Source organism: Aegilops tauschii, chromosome 3 (assembly GCF_002575655.3).
Source record: "Aegilops tauschii subsp. strangulata cultivar AL8/78 chromosome 3, Aet v6.0, whole genome shotgun sequence".
Classification (NCBI taxonomy): Eukaryota; Viridiplantae; Streptophyta; class Magnoliopsida; order Poales; family Poaceae; genus Aegilops; species Aegilops tauschii.
Window position 1 is genome coordinate 16608327 of NC_053037.3, and position 22762 is coordinate 16631088.

The 22762-nt window shown below is 49.6% G+C and overlaps 1 protein-coding gene and 1 long non-coding RNA gene across 2 annotated transcripts; one reads left to right on the forward strand and one right to left on the reverse strand.

The window, feature by feature from the left end:
• Positions 1–6396: 6396 nt before the first annotated feature.
• LOC109739504 (uncharacterized) lies at positions 6397–7593 on the reverse strand. The gene has a single exon (XM_020298592.1). It carries the CDS (start codon positions 7591–7593, stop codon positions 6397–6399), a length of 1197 nt encoding a protein of 398 aa, XP_020154181.1.
• Positions 7594–17957: 10364 nt separating this feature from the next.
• LOC123497525 (uncharacterized) lies at positions 17958–19900 on the forward strand. Its single transcript, XR_012180893.1, has 3 exons — positions 17958–18368; positions 18768–19546; positions 19633–19900. It is a non-coding gene; the product is annotated as an uncharacterized lncRNA (long non-coding RNA).
• The last annotated feature ends 2862 nt before the right edge of the window (positions 19901–22762 follow it).

Sequence of the window (22762 nt, forward strand, 5' to 3'; positions counted from 1 at the left end):
CGTAGAGCTTATCACACCCGATCATCACGTGGTGTCTCGGCACGACGAACTGTCGCAACTGTGGATACTCAGGGAGAGCACTTATACCTTGAAATTTAGTGAGGGATCATCTTATAATGCTACCGCCGAACTAAGCAAAATAAGATGCATAAAAGATAAACATCACATGCAATTAAAATATGTGACATGATATGGCCATCATCATCTTGTGCCTTTGACCTCCATCTCCAAAGCACCGTCATGATCTCCATCGTCACCAGCTTGACACCTTGATCTCCATCGTAGCATCGTCGTCGTCTCGCCAACTATTGCTTCTACGACTATCGCTACCGCTTAGTGATAAAGTAAAGCAATTACATGGCGATTGCATTTCAGACAATAAAGCGACAACCATAATGTAGGGTAACGCAGCAGAAAACAAAAAAATTCCGACCTACGCACCAGCCCAGGACCACAATGGAGACTGCATACATGGTTTGATCTTTTTCGTTACCGACTCGTAGCGCAGCGGCAGTAGTCTCGATGACGAACGGCGGTGCAGATCCCCGCAACTAGGATTTACAACCTCCCAACCGCGAGGATGTATACCCTCATCCGCCCCACGGACAGCCCTTCGGGAGGACCCTCAAAACTCGGACGGTCACTCGGACAGCCCTTCGGGAGGATTCACAGAACTCAGACCGTCACTTGGACAGCCCATCGGGAGGGGATTCTCAAAACAGCCCCTCGGGCAAAAGGATCAAAACTACGACCTCTCTACGGGGTTGCACACATACGGTGTCATCTATCCGGCAGGGCTTCGCCGTCCAGAACTAGTTCCTGCCGGAACCCAGACAGCCTTTCGGCTCTACGAAACTATTTCGCTGGGAGGGAGAGAGAAGCCAGATCATGCATGGCACTTGTATGTGAGAAAGAGTGAGTGTGGAGGGCTGCCCCTCCACCTCTATTTATAGGAAATCCCAAGGGGTAGGGTAGTTTAACACAAAAACCCGAAATGCACATGAATGAAGTCCTTCCTCAAGGGCATAAGAGTGAAACCAAGGAACAAGAGGGGCTCCAAGGTGGAGCCCCAAGTGTGGCCGGCCACACCCCTTGGGGGGGGGGGGCCATGAGGGCCTCCCAATCCATCCATGTCATCCCTAGATCTTTTGAGTAAAGCCCCAAAAGGTGGCTTTCCATAAAATATCCCAAAAAGCACTTTCACTATTCATGATGACATTTTTCAGCGTCCGTTCGAACTGAAAATATTTATGTGGGCTTAGAACATTTCCAGTACCCACCATAATAATTTTCAATGCGTTCTGGAACAATTCCAGTTTAGTGATTTTCTTGTGCGAAAAGCATCTGAACCGGTTCCTGCAGCTCCAGAACATTTCCGGTTTTTATTTCTGAAAATTCCAAAAAGTTTCCAGAATGATTATGGCACCCTCCAAGAATTATCAGGCATGTGCCGAAACCATTTTGACTTAATGGCATACCCTGAAACAACTTTTTCGGTTTCACCGAAACTCATCCGGTGACCTCTCTGCGGAACTTTTCCGCTGTCCGAAACTTTTCGGTGTCCGAAACTTTTCAGTGATTTTCTCTCAGACTCCTGTCTAGTATTCAGCAGATAGATGACCCTTAAGCGTGTGACCCTATAGGTTCGGTGAAGTATAGACATGACCCGGAACCCCTTCCGATCAATGATCAACATCGGAGCCGTGGACACCCATATTGACCCCTATACCCACACGAATAAATATTCGAGTGAACCTCCAGTTGCAGTGAGCTATTCCTGTTGCTTCGCGATATGTCACAAACACCCGAGGTGAGATTTATTGCATCCCCATGGACGAACAATTTGTCCATCATGCAAGTTACCTCGTTACCGGTTTAGTTCTCTTTTCTCGTTTCCGTGTTCCGGCATCCCAGTGATCAAATCACAAGGTGTCTGGCCAGCCGATTATGGATGCCGTAACACCGAGAGGGCCCGAGAATATCTCTCCATCGTCGGAGGAGAAAATCCCAATCTTGAGCTATCAAGTTACTTGACATACTTTTCCATGAACCCGTAAGCCGCCGTAATAGCCACCCATTTACGGATGACGTTTAACAAACCCCAAAGTTCATGAAGGAAGCTTGAAGAAACTCAATACTCTCACGGTCTAAGGAATCATGCAAACATTAACCATCTCTGTGTTATGTACCATTAACTTGTGACGAATGAATCTCATAGCATAACATCAATCCGGGTCGATTCAACACAAATGTCCTCTTAACATTGCGCCCTCAAAGTTGCTGGCATTGACATGCCAATGATCAGGAAAACAGAACCATCATGCAACACTTGAGCTAGTCTTAGAGGCCAGACTAAGAATACTTCTTACCGGTTATTATTCCACACGTGCATATGAGTCTTCCTCCGAGCCTCGTGTTATTGCAGACTCGAGAACCATAGCAGTTATAGCATGGAACATAAACATAATTATGAACTTGGAGATAATAATATCATTTATTATTGCCTCTAGGGCATATCTCCTACACATAAGGCTCCTGCCAGTTGCCGATAACGGTTACAAAACATGATCATCTCATACAACAATTTATATCTCATCACGTCTTGATCATATCACATCACAACATGCCATGCAAAAACAAGTTAGACGTCATCTACTTTGTTGTTGCAAGTTTTACGTGGCTGCTACGGGCTTCTAGCAAGAACCGTTCTTACCTACACATCAAAACCACAACGATTTTTCGTCAAGTGTGTTGTTTTAACCTTCAACAAGGACCGGGCGTAGTCAAACTTGATTCAACTAAAGTTGGAGAAACTTACACCCGCTAGCCACCTGTGTGCGAAGCACGTCGGTAGAACCAGTCTCATGAACGCGGTCATGTAATGTCGGTCCGGGCCGCTTCATCCAACAATACCGCCGAATCAAAGTAAGACGTTGCTGGTAAGCAGTATGACTATTATCGCCCACAACTCTTTGTGTTCTACTCGTGCATATAACATCTACGCATAGACCTGGCTCGGATGCCACTGTTGGGGAACGCGGTAATTTCAAAAAAATTCCTACGATCACGCAAGATCTATCTAGGAGAAGCATAGCAACGAGCTGGGAGAGTGTGTCCACGTACCCTCGTAGACCGAAAGCGGAAGCGTTTTATCAATGCGGTTGATGTAGTCGTACGCCTTCACGATCCGATCGATCCTAGCACCGAACGTACGGCACCTTCGTGTTCAACCTACGTTCAGCTCGATGACGTCCCTTGTACTCTTGATCCAGTTGAGTCCGAGGGAGAGTTTCGTCAGCACGACGGCGTGGCGACGGTGATGATGAAGTTACCGGCACAGGGCTTTGCCTAAGCACTACGGCGATGTGACCGAGGTGTGTAACTGTGGAGGGGGGCATCGCACACGGCTAAGATATTGTCTGTTGTGCTTTGGGGTGCCCCCTTGGCCACATATATAAAGGAGGGAGGAGGAGGAGGCCGGCCTAGGAGGGGCGCGCCTATAGGGGGAGTCCAACTAGGATTCCCAATCCTAGTTGGAATCCCCTTCCTTTTCCAAGAGGGGAGAGAGGGAAGGAGTAGGAGAGGGAGAAGGAAAGAGAGGGGGGCGCCGCCCCCTCCCTAGTCCAATTCGGACTTGCCATGGGGGGCACCCCTTGAGGCCCTTCTCTCCTTTCTCGTATGGCCCATTAAGGCCCACTACTTCCCCCAGCGAATTCCCGTAACTCTTCGGTACTCCGAAAAATACCGGAATCACTCGGAACTTTTCCGATGTCCGAATATAGCCTTCCAATATATTGATCTTTACCTCTCGACCATTTCGAGACTCCTCGTCATGTCCGCGATCTCATCCGGGACTCCGAACAACCTTCGGTCATCAAAACACATAACTCATAATACAAATCGTCATCGAACGTTAACCGTGCGGACCCTACGGGTTCAGGAACTATGTAGACATGACCGAGACACATCTCCGATCAATAACCAATAGCGGAACATGGATGCTCATATTGGCTCCTACATATTCTATGAAGATCTTTATCGGTCAAACCGCATAACAACATACGTTGTTCCCTTTGTCATCGGCATGTTACTTGCCCTAGATTCGATCGTCGGTATCACCATACCTAGTTCAATCTCGTTACCGGCAAGTCTCTTTACTCGTTCTGTAATGCATCATCCCGCAACTAACTCATTGGTCACATTGCTTGCAAGGCTTATAGTGATGTGCATTACCGAGAGGGCCCAGAGATACCTCTCCGAAACACGGAGTGACAAATCCTAATCCCGATCTATGCCAACTCAACAAACACCATCGGAGACACCTGTAGAGCATCTTTATAATCACCCAGTTACGTTGTGACGTTTGATAGCACACTAAGTGTTCCTCCGGTATTCGGGAGTTGCATAATCTCATAGTCATAGGAACATGTATAAGTCATGAAGAAAGCAATAGCAATAAACTAAACGATCATAGTGCTAAGCTAACGGATGGGTCTTGTCCATCACATCATTCTCCAATGATGTGATCCCGTTCATCAAATGACAACACATGTCCATGGCTAGGAAACTTAACCATCTTTGATTAACGAGCTAGTCGAGTAGAGGCATACTAGTGACACTCTGTTTGTCTATGTATTCACACATGTATCAAGTTTCCGGTTAATACAATTCTAGCATGAATAATAAACATTTATCATGATATAAGGAAATAAAATAATAACTTTATTATTGCCTTTTGGGCATATTTCCTGTAGTCTCCCAGTTGCACTAGAGTCAATAATCTAGATTACACAGTAATGATTCTAACACCCATGAAGTCTTGGTGCTGATCATGTTTTGCTCATGAGAGAGGCTTAGTCAACGGGTCTGCAACATTCAGATCCGTATGTATCTTGCAAATCTCTATGTCTCCCTCCTTGACTTGATCGCGGATAGTCAACGGGTCTGCAACAAGGGTCTTACGAACTAGCTAGTCTTACTTGGTTGTTGCGATTAACCCGACCGTGCATGTAAAAAGAAAAATAAGAGTCATACGGATCGTCGGATGGAGAACAAATCAACGGTTCAGAGCTGGTCCGATGGATTGATACGATCAGTAGCCCCCTCCTTCGTCCGACGGCACCTTAAGATATCCGCCCGTAGATGGAAGCAGAACCCATCTTTTCTCATCACCCGACACTGCCTGGATCGCGACATCAAAGGAAACATTGAGTTCTACCAGTGGCAGCAAGGCGCCTCCGAGGCTTGTCTCGTGCACTGCACAACAGGTTTCACTTGGCTCGCTTCTTCCCCCCATTGTGAAGGCCTGGTGCTTGTCCCCACAGACGCCAAGGCGTACCTTTTCAACCCCGCCACCAGGGACGTCGATCGTCACGCTGCCGGAGAGCAGGCACGGCAATTTCCCCCCTTCCCAACGCCCCATTGCGTTAGGCCATGATCTTCGCTGTGGCATGCATGTACAAGGTAGTCCAATTCTTCGTTCGTTTGAGAGACAATAAATTCTACAACGGGGTGGAGGTGTGCACCGTGGGCGACCATGCTCCTCCTCGATGGAGGGAAATCACGGCTGACAAATGTCAAGCTCTGCCTCTACGATCTGCAGGTGAGCTGACAAATGCTTGTGAATTGAGTAGGCTGAGATACCGGTGTCATGGGTTAGCCGAACTTGAGCCTCTTGGAAGGATGTGTACTTCTTCAATGTGATACCCTACATGGAAAGTCTTGTTCCAGTCGGCGCTCACCTGGCCTGACTCTTTTTTCGGAGATACTTCATTTTTTTCATTTTGATGAGCTTGTTTTTTCCTCAACAAAGAGATTGCCTCTCTTTCTTAGCTAGTAAAAGAAAAGGACACAGATGTTGACATGATTCAGGGTCTAACTTAGGTCGCCAAAGCTTACGTATGTGCTAAATGGCAAAAGGGCTACATCCGGCACCTCTGGGCCTCAACTTCTCCTTGTGCGGGAGTGCCGCCATGAACGGAGGAGATTAAATATGGAAGCTCATAGTCATAGGTCAGTTCATTTTTCTCTTTGGTTCATGCGACCAGATGATTTTTGTAAATACAGGCCAACGAGTTCTGAAAAATAATAATCTATCGAGCACTTTGCTTGCTCTGACAGAAATTCCTAAAATTCTAAAAAAACAGAACAAAGCGATCATCGCTTGCGTCGGAACCGGTTTGTGTATTTTGTTCATTTTTATCATCTGTGCTTTGATCGCCACTCGATGAGGCAGAGTCATGCACATGGCCACCGTCTCTCTAAACTAGTGTAAAAAAGGCTCTTATATTATGGGACGGAGGGAGTACGAACTACTTATATTTTTATTTAGCTTCAATCTTCTGAAACTAGTGGCTTTCACCTCGCCCGGCTCCCTGCCATTGCCAGCTCAAAACCTCAAATCGCCGGTGGGAAAAGCCAAGTGGGAGACCATGGACCGTCCACCGACGCTTCCGTCGCCGTCTCCAACGGTGGCAACGGCGTTATTATCATCCCTTCTCTCATGTTGTACACCCCCGATTCGAGCTCCGTCATGGTAGCGTCCCTGGCCATTGGGCCGAGCCTTTCACGCTCGCTCATAAAGTAGATGCAATCTTCTCTAGCCCCGATGCCGCTGGCCGGGGGTGACTCGGAGCATCCCTGGCTGACGAAGAGGGCGCGTCCCATGAGCGTATCAACCTCCCTCCACCGTCCATGGCCGTCGCCCAGCTCCAGGTCGGCCGCCTCGAAGACCTCAAACTGAGACGGCAAATACGTCTGTTGATACGTCATGTGGTCAATTGTGTGTTCGACCATGAGTAGGCGGTCGCCGGAGGGGACCAGGTAGAAGCGGACCTCGCGTACGCGGTTGTAGCCCTCATCGGCTCTTGTTGGCGGCGTGCTGCTAGGTATGCATTGGACGGATTCTCCGGTGGCCATGTCCAGGGCGTGGAGCTCGTAGCTCCGGCGCTGCACTTCTGACGCGAGCACGTAGAGCTTCCCTTTGAAGAGCGCCATGTCGACGGCGCGTCCGGGGAACTCAGGAGGAGGCGCCCACGCCATGCGCATTGTTCCGCCACGAGTATAGATGCCGACGTTATTGCTCGTGTGCAAACGCCTGATGAGAACGGCGACGAGGTCATCGGACACGACGACCTTGCGGATGCTATCGGCGACAAGATGGGTGATCTGTTGAGGGGCAGTCGTGTCCCCGGAGGAGCGGGGGTGCACCAGTAAGAAGTCGCTGAACTGGAGGCTGGCACAGAGGTACTCGGGCTCGATGTGCTGAGGGGTGGCGTCGCCGGAGTGAGGGTCCATCAGGAAGCACCGGCCGTCGCGGCGCACCAGGAACAGCAGACGGCCTGTGGAGACCCGGCGGACGACGTCGGCTTCTGGGACGGGCAGACGGTCAAGCGCACCCTCGGCCAGGTCGAGGAAGGCGCCGCTGCGGAGTCCGGCCCACGGGAGCAGCGGCGACGGCTGCTGCGTCCGCGCGCTGGAGCGCCAGGAGCCGCACACGGCCCGGAGGCGGACGTGCTCGAGGTAGGACGGCAAGCGCGAGAGCACGGCGCCCAACAGCTCGGGCGGGAGGTCCGGCCACCAGATCGTCGCCATCGTCGCTTCGATCTGTCTTCTACATACAATTCTCGTTTTGGCCCTGTTAAAATAGGCCTAGCGTGTCATGTACACGTACCCTGTACGTATGTAATTGTATGTTGATTGTTATATATATAGAAAGACGTGGAGAGGCTTTGCCCCACGGCAAACCCTAAACCCTATTCTCTAACTTGGTATCAGAGCCTAACCTAGCCGCCGCCACCGCCGCAGTTTCCTCGCGGCCGCCGCGATGTCCACCGTGCCAGCACCCACGATGACCCCCTCCTCTGCGCTCACGCTCACCACCCCCTCCGCGTTCGTCCCGATCGTCCCGTCATCGCCCCACCCGCCGCGACGGCTCCCACCCCCGTCCTTCCGCCCATCGCGGTCTCGCTTGACCGCAGCAACTTCATGCTCTGGAGGGCTCTTGCCCTCCCCAACTTCGCCGGACTTCGCCACCGCGCCGGTGCCGACCGTGACGACAGGCACCGGCGAGGCCGCCCGCACCGTGTCCAACCCCGAATACAAGCAATGATGGACGCTGGATCAGAAGGTTCTCGGGCATCTCCTCGGTTCGATGGGCGTGGAGATCTCCGCGCAGCTCATTGGCTGCAGGTCGGCCGCCGCCGCCTGGGCGGCCGTGCACACCATGTTCGCCGCCGAGAACAGCGCCGGCGTGCGCAACCTCCGGCGCCAGATTCAGGCGCTGCGCAAGGGAGATCGTCCCGCCGGCGAGTATATGCAGAAGGTCAAGGCCCTCGCTGACTCGATGTCCGCCGCCGACTCTCCTCTTCGCGATGATGAGATCATCGACTACATGCTGACCGGGCTCGGCTCGGCGTTCAACCCCATCGCCGCCTCCATGAACTTCGCGGGCGTGCCAATCACGTTCCCCTCGTTCTACTCCAGCGTTCTCCACTACGAGGCCCTTCAGAAGCAGCAGTCCGAGCACGAGGATTGGCAGTCCTCCGCCAACGCCGCGTCTCGGCCGGTCTACAACAACACTTCCGGCCGAGCCTCCGATTCTGGCCGCCCGAGCGGCAGCCGCCCCTCCGCCGGTTCCCTCCCGCCCAGCTCGGGCGGCTATGGCAACAGCCAGGGCAACCCCTCTGGTCGTAACAACAACAATGGCGGCAATAGCCGCAATGGAGGAGGAAACGGAGGTGGCAACGGGGGTGTTCGCAACCGCCGCTGGCGTCCCCGGTGCCAGATATGCAAGAATTGGGGTCATGAGGCCGGCGACTGTCGCAGCCGCTATGATCATGACCACCGCGCCGCCAACTCTGCGTCCACATCCTCCTCCCATGAGCCGCCGCACTGGATTCTGGACACCGGTGCGACGGACCACCTGACGAATGATCTTGATCGTCTGCACTTCCACGAGCGCTACGGCGGGAAGGATCAAGTGCAAGTGGCAAACGGTGCAGGTTTGTCTATTTCGCATATTGGTCATTCCACTATACCCGGTTCATCCCTTCGTTTATGCAATATTCTTCGTCTACCACACATTCATCAACATCTTCTCTCCGTTTATCGTCTCGTCCTTGATAATGATGTTTTTGTGGAATTTCACCGTTCCTTTTTCCTTGTCAAGGACACGGCCACGAAGAAAATCCTTCTTCACGGTAGATGTCATGGTGGACTCTACCCCATCCCGTTCGGTCGCGCGTCGTCATCCTCCACCCGCCAAGCACCCCTCAGCGCCAAGACCACCCCGTCCCAGTGGCACCAGCGTCTCAGTCATCCCTCGAATAATATTGTTCACAACATTGTTAGGAATAATGATTTAGTGTGTTCTTCTGAACGTCAGACTTCCGTGTGTGATGCTTGTCAGCGTGCTAAAAGTCGACAATTGCCTTATCATTTATCACATCATGTTTCCACCATGCCTCTTGAGTTAATTCATTCTGATGTTTGGGGGCCAGCTATTGCATCTTCCGGAGGTTATAAATGTTATGTGAGCTTTGTTGACGATTACTCTCGCTTCTCTTGGATTTATCTCTTGGATTTATCTGACGTTGAGCAAGTGTTTTATGCCTTTCAGGCTCATGTTGAGCGTCTTCTCCACACAAAAATCATAGCTGTACAGTCCGACTGGGGTGGTGAGTATCACCGGTTGCATCGTTATTTCCAACGCACTGGCATCTCTCATCGTGTGTCTTGCCCGCACACGTCTCAGCAGAACGGCATTGCTGAACGCAAACACCATCATCTTGTTGAAACAGGCCTTGCTTTGCTGGCTCATTCTTCTCTCCCATTGCGTTTTTGGGATGAGGCATTCCTTACGGCATGCTACATCATTAATCGCATGCCTACACCGGTTCTTCAACAAGATACACCCATATATCGTCTCCTTAAGGTGCACGCCGATTATAAGTTTCTTCGCACTTTTGGGTGCGCCTGCGGGCCTAGTTTGCGCAAATATAATGCACACAAACTTGCTTTCCGATCCATCATGTGTGTTTTCTTGGGCTATAGTCCGATGCATAAGGGATACAAGTGTCTTGATCGTTCCACGGGACGTATCTACATCTCCCGTGATGTTGTTTTCGACGAGTCTGTTTTTCCCTATGCCACTCCTGGGGTCACTTTCGATGTCTCTTCTTTGGCTGATGTTCTCTCTTTTCCTCCCACTGAACCGGCTACGGGTGACCATATGCGCAAATACGACTTGTCCTATTTGTCTACTGACACGCCTGTCCCAGGCCCTGTTGCTTCTGTGCAGGATTCTTCGGCTCCGCCCTCTCCAGCGCTCAACGTGCATGGCGCATGCACGCCCTCTGCCCGCCGCCCCCACGTGGCCGTCGCGCAGCCCTCCTTGGCGATCGACGTGCATGGGACATGCACGTCTCCCCGCTTGGCTCCCGCGTCGCCCGGCTCGGTCGTCGCCTCGCCCGGCCTGGCTGGTCCATCGGCTACCGCCTTGCCTGGCTCGACCGGCCCGTCCACGGACTCGACCGCTTCGCCCGGCCCCTCCGCGGCCTCCTTGCCGCGCGGTGACATGGTGTCCCCCGCCCCGGTGCTCGCGGATACTGCTCCGCCATCGCCACCGCAGCTCGCGTCGCCCTCTATCGAGGGGAGTCCAGCTCCCTCGACCGCGACGCCCCAGCTGCTCCTGCACACACCATGGTTACCCGCACCCACGATCATACTCGCCGTGCTCTTGTTCCTACCGACGGGACTATCCGCTATGATCCCGTCGCCGTGCGTTTCTTGCGGTGCCTGTCTCTCATCGTGATGCTCTTCGTGAGACTGCCTGGCGTACCGCGATGATTGATGAGCTCACTGCTCTGCATCACAACAAGACTTGGGTTCTTGTGCCTCGGCCGCGCGGTGTCAATGTTGTTGGGAGCAAATGGATCTTCAAGACCAAGCACCGTCCGGATGGTTCTGTTGATAAGTATAAAGCTCGTCTGGTCGCCCGTGGTTTCACACAACAGCTTGGCATTGACTATGGTGATACCTTCAGTCCGGTTGTCAAGCCGGCCACCGTTCGTTTGGTTCTTGCCTTGGCTGTTTCTCGCGGTTGGAGTCTTCGGCAGATTGATGTCAGCAATGCTTTCCTTCATGGGTATCTCTCCGAGGACGTCTATATGCAGCAGCCACCTAGTTTCGAGGATGCTCGTTTTCCCTCGCATGTGTGCAAACTTCAGCGTGCCCTCTATGGACTCAAGCAGTCCCCTCGTGCATGGTACACTCAGCTCAGTGCTCGTCTTCTCGCTTTGGGTTTTGCCTCCTCCAAAGCAGATACATCTCTGTTTTTCTTCCGCTATCGTGATGTTCAGATCTATATGCTTGTCTATGTGGATGACATTGTCATTGCCGGATCTTCTCCACGTGCGGTTGATGGTCTTGTTCATGCCCTCGCTGCCAGTTTTCCTATCAAGGACCTTGGGCCGTTGGAGTATTTTCTTGGTCTGGAAGCCTCCTACAATTCAGGGGGGATGACATTGACTCAGCGGAAGTATGCCTTGGATCTTTTACACCGTGTGAGCATGGAGAATTGTAAGCCTACTTCCACACGGCTGTCTACTTCCGAGCAGCTTGCACGAGTGTCTGGACGGCCTCTCAGTACCGATGATTCTTTCTGGTATCGCAGTGTTGTTGGTGGACTGCAGTATTTAACACTCACCCGTCCGGATATTTCATTTGCAGTGAACAAGGTGTGTCAGTTTCTCTCACAGCCCACTGATGCTCATTGGGAAGCTGTTAAGCGGATTTTACGCTATGTGAAAGGAACATTGCACACAGGGTTGAAATTTCGCAAGGCTGTCTCTACTAGCATTAGTATCTTCACTGATGCAGATTGGGCAGGTTGTCCGGATGATCGTCGATCAACCGGAGATTTCACCATATTCGTTGGACCGAACCTCATTTCCTGGAGTTCGAAGAAACAACCAACAGTGTCGAGGTCGAGCACAGAGGCCGAGTACAAAGCCTTGGCGAATGGAGCTGCTGAAGCCATCTGGGTAGAGTCACTACTCAAAGAGCTTGGAGTGTCTCAGCAGCGTGTTCCGGTTCTCTGGTGTGATAACTTAGGGGCCACATATCTGATTGCCAACCCAGTTTTCCATGCACGTACCAAGCACATCGAGATTGATTTTCACTTTGTGCGTGAACGTGTTGCTTCTGAAGCTCTTGAGGTCAGATTCATTTCTTCTAACGATCAGCTCGCTGATGTGTTTACTAAACCAGCCATCAGATAGATGCTAGACCATTTTAGTACCAATCTAAACCTTGTACAGAGTAGAAGTTCAGATTGAGCGGGAGTGTTAAAATAGGTCTAGCGTGTCATGTACACGTACCCTGTACGTATGTAATTGTATGATGATTGCTATATATATAGAAAGACGTGGAGAGGCTTTGCCCCACGAAAAACCCTAAACCCTATTCTCTAAGTGCCGCGCGTTCCATTCTTTATAGTGACATCCTGCCGGGCTTCCGGCTCGCAAAGACATACGGCTCGAGTCCGACTCGGACACCACCACCAGCCTGAGACTCGGAATCGGATGGGTTCAGGCGACACGTTTCAGGGCCTAGTTTCTTTCGGTCAGGAAGCATTCGTACGGGCTCATAGGTACGGAGGACAGAACACCATTGGGCTAAAGTGCACGTGAAGGCCCAGCATCTCAATGTGGACTATAGGGATGGAAAGCTGAACGTCACCAAAATCCATAAATTGTGGATTTGTGCTCTTTTTTGTTTTTTGTTTTTTACCATTTTTCATTCGTGAATATTTTTCGTATTTATGAACATTTTTTGTAGTTTGGGGACATACTTTAAATTCATGAGTATTTTCTTAAATTTATGAACATATTTAAATTCATAAATATTCTTTCATATTTGCATACAAATTTTAAGTTCACATACAATTTTTTATATGTGAACATATTTAATTTCTTGTGAACATTTTCTAAAAATATAAAATTTTAAAATCGTGAATAATTTTTATAATTCATGAATTAGTTTTAAATTTATGAACATTATTTAAGTTTCTGAATGTTTTTTTTAAATTACAAAAGATGAATTTATTGAAAGCATTCAAAGTGTTTTAAGAGGGGAACCAGGTGAAATAAATAAATTTTATTGAAAAACCTAACGTGAAAAAAATATCACCAACACAAAGGCGCGAAGCCGGGCGCCTGCTTTGGACGGGCAGGGCGTGAGGTCCATGTCGGTCCACGGTTCCTGTTCCCGAGCCAGATCGCCAAGCATGCCTCTCTGCATCTCCATGGATCCCTGCCTCATCTACCTGCCAAAAGCTAGGCCTTCACTCCGGCCCCGCCGGCGCGTCGTCGACGAAACATGGAAGCAGAGGTCGATCGATATATCTGCCGGAACCTCATGCAGAGGAACAGGCGCACATCAATAGCACCGGCGCCTACTTCCGCTGTTGGATTCACCTAAAAGCCACACATATCTTGGCTCTTGGCGCCAACGCCAACGCATCGTGTCAAAGGTGTTGGAAATGGAACCATGCATGGAAGAGCTAGCACAACCTACTGATTGATCGATGAGACTGGACAAGCACACGAGGCCGGCTTGTGCCTTTTCTTTCGCTTTTGCTGATGCAAAGGTGGCCGGCCTGGTCGGCCTGAATTGCTGTGGCTGATATAACCACTTCACTGTGCGCTGCTACTGTTGCTGCCGTCTCCATGGATCACGGACCGCTTTTCAGTTATGGCGCACCAGTGCTAGCTAGCTGCAGTGCATCGCCGGTCACCCGCTCCGCTCGCGCTGCACCTGCACTGGACCAGTGTGTCGCATGAAACTGCGCGAGGAGGCCCTCCCTCCTTGCCCTGCATCCGGCCGCCCCCGGCGCGCTCTGGACCACCCGGCCGGTGCGGTGTACTGGCGCGCGATGTGCGTGGTGTGTAGTGATAGGGGGCATCGTGCATGCGTGGAGTATGTACGTACATGCCGCGCTGTGCATCAATCTACCTTTGGGGTTACGGTTGATCCACTCGACCCACCACGCCGGAGCATATGTTTTTTGCGAATGGAAAGGATTGCTAAGGCGCGGCGCTTTTCTTTCTGCTAAGGCGCAGCACCAGTGCTTGCTGCAGTGCACCGCCGGCCACCCCTCGCTGCCGGCCGCGTTCGCGTTCGTTGCTTGGACCAGTGGACCACCCGGCCCGGGCGCTGTACTGTACTGGTGCAGTGTGTAGGGGGCATCGTGTGTGTGCGCGCGCGCTACACTACGTACAGTATTACCACGCGCCGCTGCGCTGCGCATCTACCTTTGGAACGAGTTACCGTTGGTCCACGGGAGGCTCGACCCACCACACCGGAGCACAATTAACATGGAGCATGAAAAAATGTCAAAATGAAACGCCTGGGGATGGAAATGTCGCCCATTCAATCACTAAAAACAAACGGGAGAAGCGAGGAGCGAGTGTAGCAGATGATTGCAATGATAATTCTGCTCTGGTTTCCCCATGCATGTTACATTTCGCAATGATCATTCCTCCGGTTAGATCTTTTACAGAGACGAGGTGGATTGGGAGGATCTTGCGAGTGATTGCTGACGCTGGATCCGTACCGAGTAGTAGTAGATCAGAGTAGCTAACGAACAAGGAACTAATTAATGCGTCGATTGCCAGCCGTGTCAACCGGATCTGCCGAAGGTGCAGAGGGCCGGCTCGCAGCGGTCGCCGGCCGGTCAGGGGTCCACGCTTATCATGGCGCCGCAAAGCGCGGTCGAATAACAGGAGCACTCACGTGAAATAAAAGGATCAACATATTCTCATGGCTCTTTCGTGCTCCTCCGGTGAAAACGCAACATTGCTTTGCTCAGAGTCACTCTAAAAGGTTTCCTACTCCTTATTGTTCGATCCGCAGAGGCAGGTCCATTCATGGGCCGAGGTCATGGGAAGCATGTGCTGCTGACTAGGAGTGATACTGGTACATTGCAGTGTATTCCTCGTACAGTAGGCGTTTGCGAAAGCACCGACCATAAAGCTCCAGGGGAACAATTCGATCTTGGCAACAACGTTTTCATACTTGCCCACGCACTTTTAACTTGTTCTCTTGAAGGAGGATAACCTCGGCCTGTGCATCAGAACGATGCATGCAGACATACATTATTAATAGTGTAAAATCCAGCAGCCGGACACCCTCGAACCGGAAATAAAGCAGAAAACAAACCCTGAAGCCGTATACCTCGCGGCAGTAACCTCCCAGATAGCCACTAAACCCTACGATACAGGACACAACATAAACGAAAAATACACAACTCGATCCTAGGCTACGCCTTCAAGAAGGAATCGCCGCACGCGCGCCGATGATGGCGAGTCCACCACAAGGTTGAACTCCAGATTCTCATCCGCAAAGCCAAGCTTCAATCCACCACCTTCAGCAAAGACACAACACAGGCGCACGTCGGCATAGCCTAATTAGAGATGTTGTGTTTCCACCGGAGTGCATAAACTCGTCGTTGAAGCCGTATGTACAATTCGTCTTTATCCGCCTACCGACACCTCGGTAGCCGTATACCTCTGGAGGAGACAACGGAAGAGAAAGACAGGCTAAACATGACACCTCCGCCAGAGCAGGTATGACTTGACGTCTCCATATGAGACGTCGTGCGTAGCATCCGCCAGTAGGGCATCCATCGGTGGCTTCACCTGTCGGCGACAGGCACCGTCCGACAACTCTGAAAGAGACACATGTGTCACCTGCCGAGCCGCATTGAACCCGATCTATTGATGGATAGGACATTCTATACCGCCAACAGCCTCAGAAGGCCTTCACCACCTTGAGATCCACACTTGTGCTATCCAATGAAGCGAGCAGACACGGTGGATTCAGTCAAAGACACACAGCAGAGGACAAAGCCGTTTCCGTTCACCATGAGCTGCATGCTGCTGCTGACAAGGAAAGCTACTACTCGGCCACATAGTACGTACGTAGTACTACCACACATTGCGCAGCACGGCCACGCACTGCCGCCCAGCGATGCGAGAAGGACTTCGGTCGCAGTGTCTCCAGGAACTGGCAGCGACGATCAACGAGTGTTGCCCTGGTCCTGCGCGCATGTGGCCGTGCCTGTGCTGTGCCCCAACGTCCACTGCACTGCACTGCACTACACCTTACCGAACTGCAGTTGGGTCGCGCACCCTCGCCTGACCCTGGGGAGCAGGGGGCGGGGCCGCCGTCGGCATCGCCTGTCTGCATCGGTCGGGGTGCCGCCTCCCTCGCTCCGGTACGCCCCTATGGCCCCATCGACAACAAAATCCTACTCCCTCTGTCCCAAAATATAAGAACGTTTTTAAAACTACACTAATGTCAAAAACGTTTTTATATTATGAGACGGAGGGAGTAGTAATCAGCCGTTGGATCCATGATCCAATGGCTGGGGAGCCGATGGAGCATGGCAGCATGGAAGCTCCCCTATAACCAAATATTCTCCACTAATTGCACCTCATGGGATACACATACATCAGATAGGTACTGTGTAGTGTATATTGTCTTTGTATATGAATTTTGATTTTCGGTATTTAGTGTACCATAGACTAATAAATAAATAGTATATTTTTTTAATAAAATATAAGAATAATTATAAACTTTTCAAAAATAAAAATATATATATTAATGACTGTCACAATAATTTTGTGGTGACTGGTTAGAAAATTCACAAAACACATATTACTCTGACTGTCTCACTTTACGAGTTCGTCCATTTTAATAATTTCAGAACACATTTAAAAAATTGAGCTCATCTATTTCAATTATTTTAGGCACATATTTCACTTTTCAAATGATTTCGGACAAGATTTCACTATTTCAAATACGAATTCAACATTTTCTACAATTTAAGAACATATTTCATAGTTTCAATTGAGTTCATCCCTTTCAATTACTTCAGACCATATTTCACTATTTCAAATAATATGTTCAATTGTTTCAGAGAAAATTTCACCATTCCAAAAAATGATTTCACTTTTTCCAGATAAAATTTCATATGAAAAAAATGACCTCATCCATTTGAATTATTTGAGAAAATATTTCACTTTTAAAAAAAATTCAGTTGACTCTTCCAAATGATTTCCCTTACTCACAAAAAGATTTCACTATTTTTTAAAAAGAGCTCATACATTTAAATTATTTCAGTATCAAATAATCCAATTTCAGCAATTTCAATTTCATATTTCCATAATAAAAAAGGTGATTTCAACTTTCAATTTCATAACATATTTCAGTTTCAATTATCTGAGAACATGTTTAACTTTATTAGAATTTTGAGTTCAGTTATTTCATAAATGAACAATTGCACTAATTTCATTCGTTCAAAAAAGTAAACCATTTCAAGAAAATAGTTTCCATCAGCTTAAAAATTGAAATTTCCAGTTTCATATATTTTTGTCAGTTTGAGAACCTGCATTTCACTTTCAGAACATGCATTTAATAACCACAAACCCGCACATCATTCAAGTACCGAAAAACTAAGAAAACATAGACCATTTCATCAATTTCACAAACCAAAGTTTAAAAATCTCTGAAACCACGAATCCCTCAAACGTGTGAATTTCTATATCAAATCTCACTGTTTCGGTACCATATCACTCAAATTCTGGCAGATCAATTTCCAATGGTGGCCTAGAAGGGGCCGGGGCCGGAGAGGAGCAAAAGATCGGGGAGGATAGGCTCACCAGCACGAGGAGTTGTTTGCACGATGCCAGGGAGCTCAAGGAGGACCACAACCAATGGAAGAGGTATCCGGTCGATAGGGCAGAGGAGGTTCAACAAGGTGGAGTGGTGATACCCAAGTTGAGATACATGACATGCACGTGTGGGTTAAATTTTACTTAACATGGGCCGTGTGGGTGTTTGATTATGATCCAGAGTAAAAATGGCAGTTAAAGTAAAGGCAAATTTGACAATTTTGACCTCGGAACGAAATCAATTCACAGAATGAACTGCCCGTGAAACTATTTCACTCCCCTGACCTTTTTGTGCAGCGCCCGCCACGCCGGCGCCACACCCAACGGTGCAGCGCCTAGCTCTGGGGCGTTGCACTCTAGTCCACCGTGGCAGCCCTGGGCCCCGGACCCAGCAGTGCAGCGCCTACGAGGTAGGCGCCACACATGTAATGTGCAGCGCCTAGCCTTTAGGCGTTGCACTGTGACTTAGATGCCAGCCGCCCGCTCCCCCTCCCCCACCCCACCCATTCATTCCAGGAGTTACAGAACAGCGCCGGCGGCTTCCTCCTCTCCCCCTCTCAATCCCCTCTCCCAAATCCTTCAGATCCGACGATTTGGTCCGTGCATTTCTTCACCAATCCATCCTAGAAGGTACTCTCCTCCGATCCCCTTCTTTCTATCCATACAAAATATGGTATTTCAAAGATTTGGGGAATCCTTGTTTGATTTGATTAGATATGAATCTTGCATGTATTAAAAATTTGCATGTATTACAACCCTTGTTTGTTTGATTTGTGGAACCCTAGTGTATTTTATTTTATTGAAAAGATATGGTTGGATATATAGATTGACATGTTATTTCTATGGAAAAGTTATTTGTATGAAGTAGGCCTAGTTTAGTTCTGGATACATATGCTTTGAATTATACTCGTATTGAGAAAAATGCTTTGGATACATATGCTTTGAATCTTGCATGTAGTAGGCCTACTTTAGTTTTTTTGAATTGAAAAGATAATCGTGTTGACAAGAATGCTTTGTTGAAATTGTTAGGATGGTTTGGCTTCTCGATGATCATTGGGACAAACAAGACCGGTCGTACGCTATGTCGGTGGAGCAGCGGGTAATACTGAAAGTGGCCGGTGTTATGGATTTCATATTTTTTTTCAAACACAAATGCCCCATATGTAATGTTATGATTTGTTTGTTTGTAGGAGCTTGCACCTCTGAAGCTTCGGTCTCACAGGATCAGCCTTGGATGGATGCGCTATGATGAGCGGTACACACCGTATGTAAGGGAGGCAGGACTTGTCCCTTTCATTCAGTTGGTCCGCCGGTCGACGCCACCCAACAATGCTGCAGCACTCACCGCGCTTATTGATCATTGGAGGCCGGAGACACACACTTTCCATCTTCGGACCGGGGAGATGACCGTGACGCTGCAGGATATTGCTATGATCACCGGTCTTCCTATCGATGGCAATCCTTTATGTATGAACACCGATTCTGATGGGTGCCGCGCGCAGATGCATGCCCTTATCGGTATGGTTCCTCTGGAGCCTCGGGAACCAGAAGCAGAAGATAAGAAGGAAAGAGTCGCAGCGGGCGCTACTTTCACGTGGATATCATCGAACTTCAGTCATTGCCCTGAGGATGCTAATGAGGACATGGTGAAGACATATGCTCGTGTCTACATGTGGTACGTGATATCCAGGACAATGTTTGCTGATGGCACAGGCAAGAATGCTCCATGGATGTGGCTGAAGGCGTTGACCGTCTTCGATATCAAATGGAGTTGGGGTTCGGCGACACTGGCTTACTTGTATCGACAGGTATGAAGTTGTTTCCTTTTCACTTCATTGATACATTATCAATGCGCTCTTGCGGCAAATTTGACCATGTTCTTTTTTATGTGCAGTTGGACGAAGCCTGTTGTAGGCACACTGGAGGTATTGGTGGTTGTCTGCTCGCACTTTCCATATGGAGCTGGGAGCGTTTGCCGGTTGGACGACCGAAGACCGTGAAGTACGAGGATTGGGACGATAAAGACGACCCACTACGGCTCCCCACTTGGGCTTACAAGTGGGATGTGTTAAATGAGACGACGGATGATCCCTCGGTAATGTACAAGTTGTACAAGAGCGAGCTGGACGCGATCACGCCTGAGCAGGTGAACCGACATTGCATAAGTGATTATCATGCTTGTATCGTAACTCGATATCAATTTTGCATTCAATCCCATTTTGCAGCTGGAATGGGAGCCGTATGGAAAAGGAGAGAGTTTTGGTAACCCTATAGAGTTCAGGTTGAATCCGATGTGCACTAGGGATAGGGATCTCTGGCATATGCGGTGCCCACTGATATGCAACTGGGCGGTTGAGCTTCACCTGCCACATCGGGTGTTCCGCCAGTTTGGTTTGTTCCAGCCACACCCGCCGGAGTGGGAGGACACGGACAAGTTGCTACACGCGTAAGATATAATTAACCTTGAGCACTTAGCAGCTTCTCGACGGTTTCGATGATGCTAATATTCTGTTTCTAACTTGCAGGTTGGATAGGAAAAAGCAGCGGAAGATCAAGGATTGGGCCAAGCATCACAGGAAGTATGTCGTGCAGTTCGCTCTTAGTGTGGAGCAAGCAAGGGCTGGAAAACGAGCCCAGCTTCGTGAGCACTGCCCAATCGCGTTCAACAACTATCTCACATGGTTTCTTGCATGTACCCGCGTGGAGGTATGCCAGCCGGCGTATGCTGAGGAGATTCTGGAAGAACCCACCGTTTTTGATGAGGTAGCCCAGCACCAGTACAACGCATTAGTCAGGAAAAGCAACTCAGTGAGCCCTTCAGCTCCAATGATGAACTTTGTGGTTAGCCCTTTTTGCTTTTCCATTCGCACTATTCACATCTTCGCTTGCCTAACACTTTGATACCGTTTCTATTCATAGCGTGCCCAGATCAAGAAAGCAGCTGATGAGACCGAGACTATTCTGGAAACAACCCCGGCTGGCAAAAGCGATGGGGAAGGTGCACTTCGAGCATTCATTAAGGTTCACATCTCCTTCAAACTAGCACTTAACATTTGTTGCTACCTTCCATGTCTCATTCAATTGTACATGTTGCAGCGCCAGGGCCAAAAGTTAAGGCGGCTATCAAACCTTTTCGATTGTCGTGACCCCGAGTATGTATCACCAGAACGGTCTAGGTCGGCGACACCATCAGATCCCGCTTCGGGGCAGGGCCATGGTGAAGAGGAGACATAGTAGTTCACAACCAAATTGAAGAGGAGACATAGTAGTTCACAACCAAATCGAAGAGGATGACATAGCTCTATTGCGTAGAGCAAGGCCCCTTTCCCTTCTTCTTCTTCCTCTCTTCTTCCTCTTCCTCCTCCCTTTTTCTTATGAGGTGAGCCTCCTTAACCACCCTCTCCATGAATATCTGATTGTCCCTCTCTTCTTTTTCAGCTGCAATTGCCCAAAGCTTCATGGTTCTTTCTTCAAAATCCTGTTGACGCTTCTTCTGTGCCTCCTCAACTTTCCTCATCAACGCTTGCTCCCTAGCGCGCATCGCATTTGCCGCAGTCTGTTTTCGCTTCCTCTCCTTCTCAAGCTCCTCTTCCTTCTTCTTCTTTAGCTTGGCTGCATCCTCCTCTCTAAGCTTCTTCGCAGCCTTCTCCCACCATCCCGCCATCTCATCTTCGCCATCCTCCTTCATCGTTGGTTTGTTGGGTTGGGAAGCCGCCATACCTACAATGAGTGAAACATAATGGTTAGTAAGGACAATAAGAACAAATGGAAGCACATATGAAAAACAAGAACATATGATACATTATAGTTAGTGAGGAACATACGGAAACGGTCCATCTAGGTATCCAAACATTCCTCTATAACGAACTTGCCCTTGTCCATCACCACGACCAAGTCCACCACCAAGGCCGAGACCATCACCACGGCCGAGACCATCACCACGGCCATTACCACCACGTCGAGCTCTACCACCACCACGGTCTAGACCACCACCACCACCTCTACCACCACCACGGCCTCTTGTAAGTCCAAGTTGCCGACCTCTTTGTTGCCTAGATCCTCTTTGGCTAACACTTGGTTGGCTAGGCACTTGTTGGCTACCACTTGGTTGCCTTGGCACTTGTTGGCTACCACTAGGTTGGCTACCACTAGGTTGGCTACCACTTGGTTGGCTTGGCACTTGTTGGCTACCACTAGATTGGCTACCACTAGGTTGGCTACCACTTGGTTGGCTCCCTTGTGTAGCTCCTTGTTGGCTTGTGCTTGCATCATTTTTCTTGGACCTTTTCCTTGGTTTCGTACATTTTCTTTCGTTGTGGCCATGACCTTTGCACTCCCCACAACGGGAGCTCTCACGAGGCTCTTGGAATTGGTCGTTGCCCACTTCGCGGCGCCCACCATGGCCCCATCCGTCCATGTCGCCTCTAAGACGCTTTGTCTTAGGTCTACCCCGTTTAACAACCTTCAACTCCGGATCCGGCCATAGTTGAACTCCATGATACTCCGGCCATTGTGATTGGTCAAAGTATGGGTGAAAGCGGGGAGCCCATGTTTTCTTGACCGTCATGATTGAGAACTCCGACTCCCTCACGGTGCGTGGGTGATTGATGTCCACATTCCTAACGCGACCGGCGGTATACAAGTGTGAGCATGGGAGATGAAGCAACAATGGCCTCCCGCAAGTGCAATCACATTGTGTTAACGACACCTTGAAAGCCCGACCTCCATGTTGCCGGCCATCGTTTGTGGTTCCTCCTGGCTCTTTCACTTCGTACTTCCACTCTTCGTTGTCATATAATATAGCTTCTTCTGAGTCCGCCTTCCGTGATTGAAATACCAACCATTCATCAACTTTGGGTGGGAACTTGTACTTGTACTTCCGTGGGTTCTCACCCGCTATTTGTGCATCGGTTTCCATCGAGTACTTTACAAAGTACGCATTCATCTTGTCAAATGTGTATTGAACTATTGTCGTCACGGGTAATCCACGTGCACCTTTGAGCACCCTATTGAAGCATTCGGCC

Excerpts from the sequence above, each read along its gene's own strand:
- LOC109739504 (XM_020298592.1), bottom strand. The coding sequence starts at position 7,593 with ATGGCGACGATCTGGTGGCCGGACCTCCCGCCCGAGCTGTTGGGCGCC.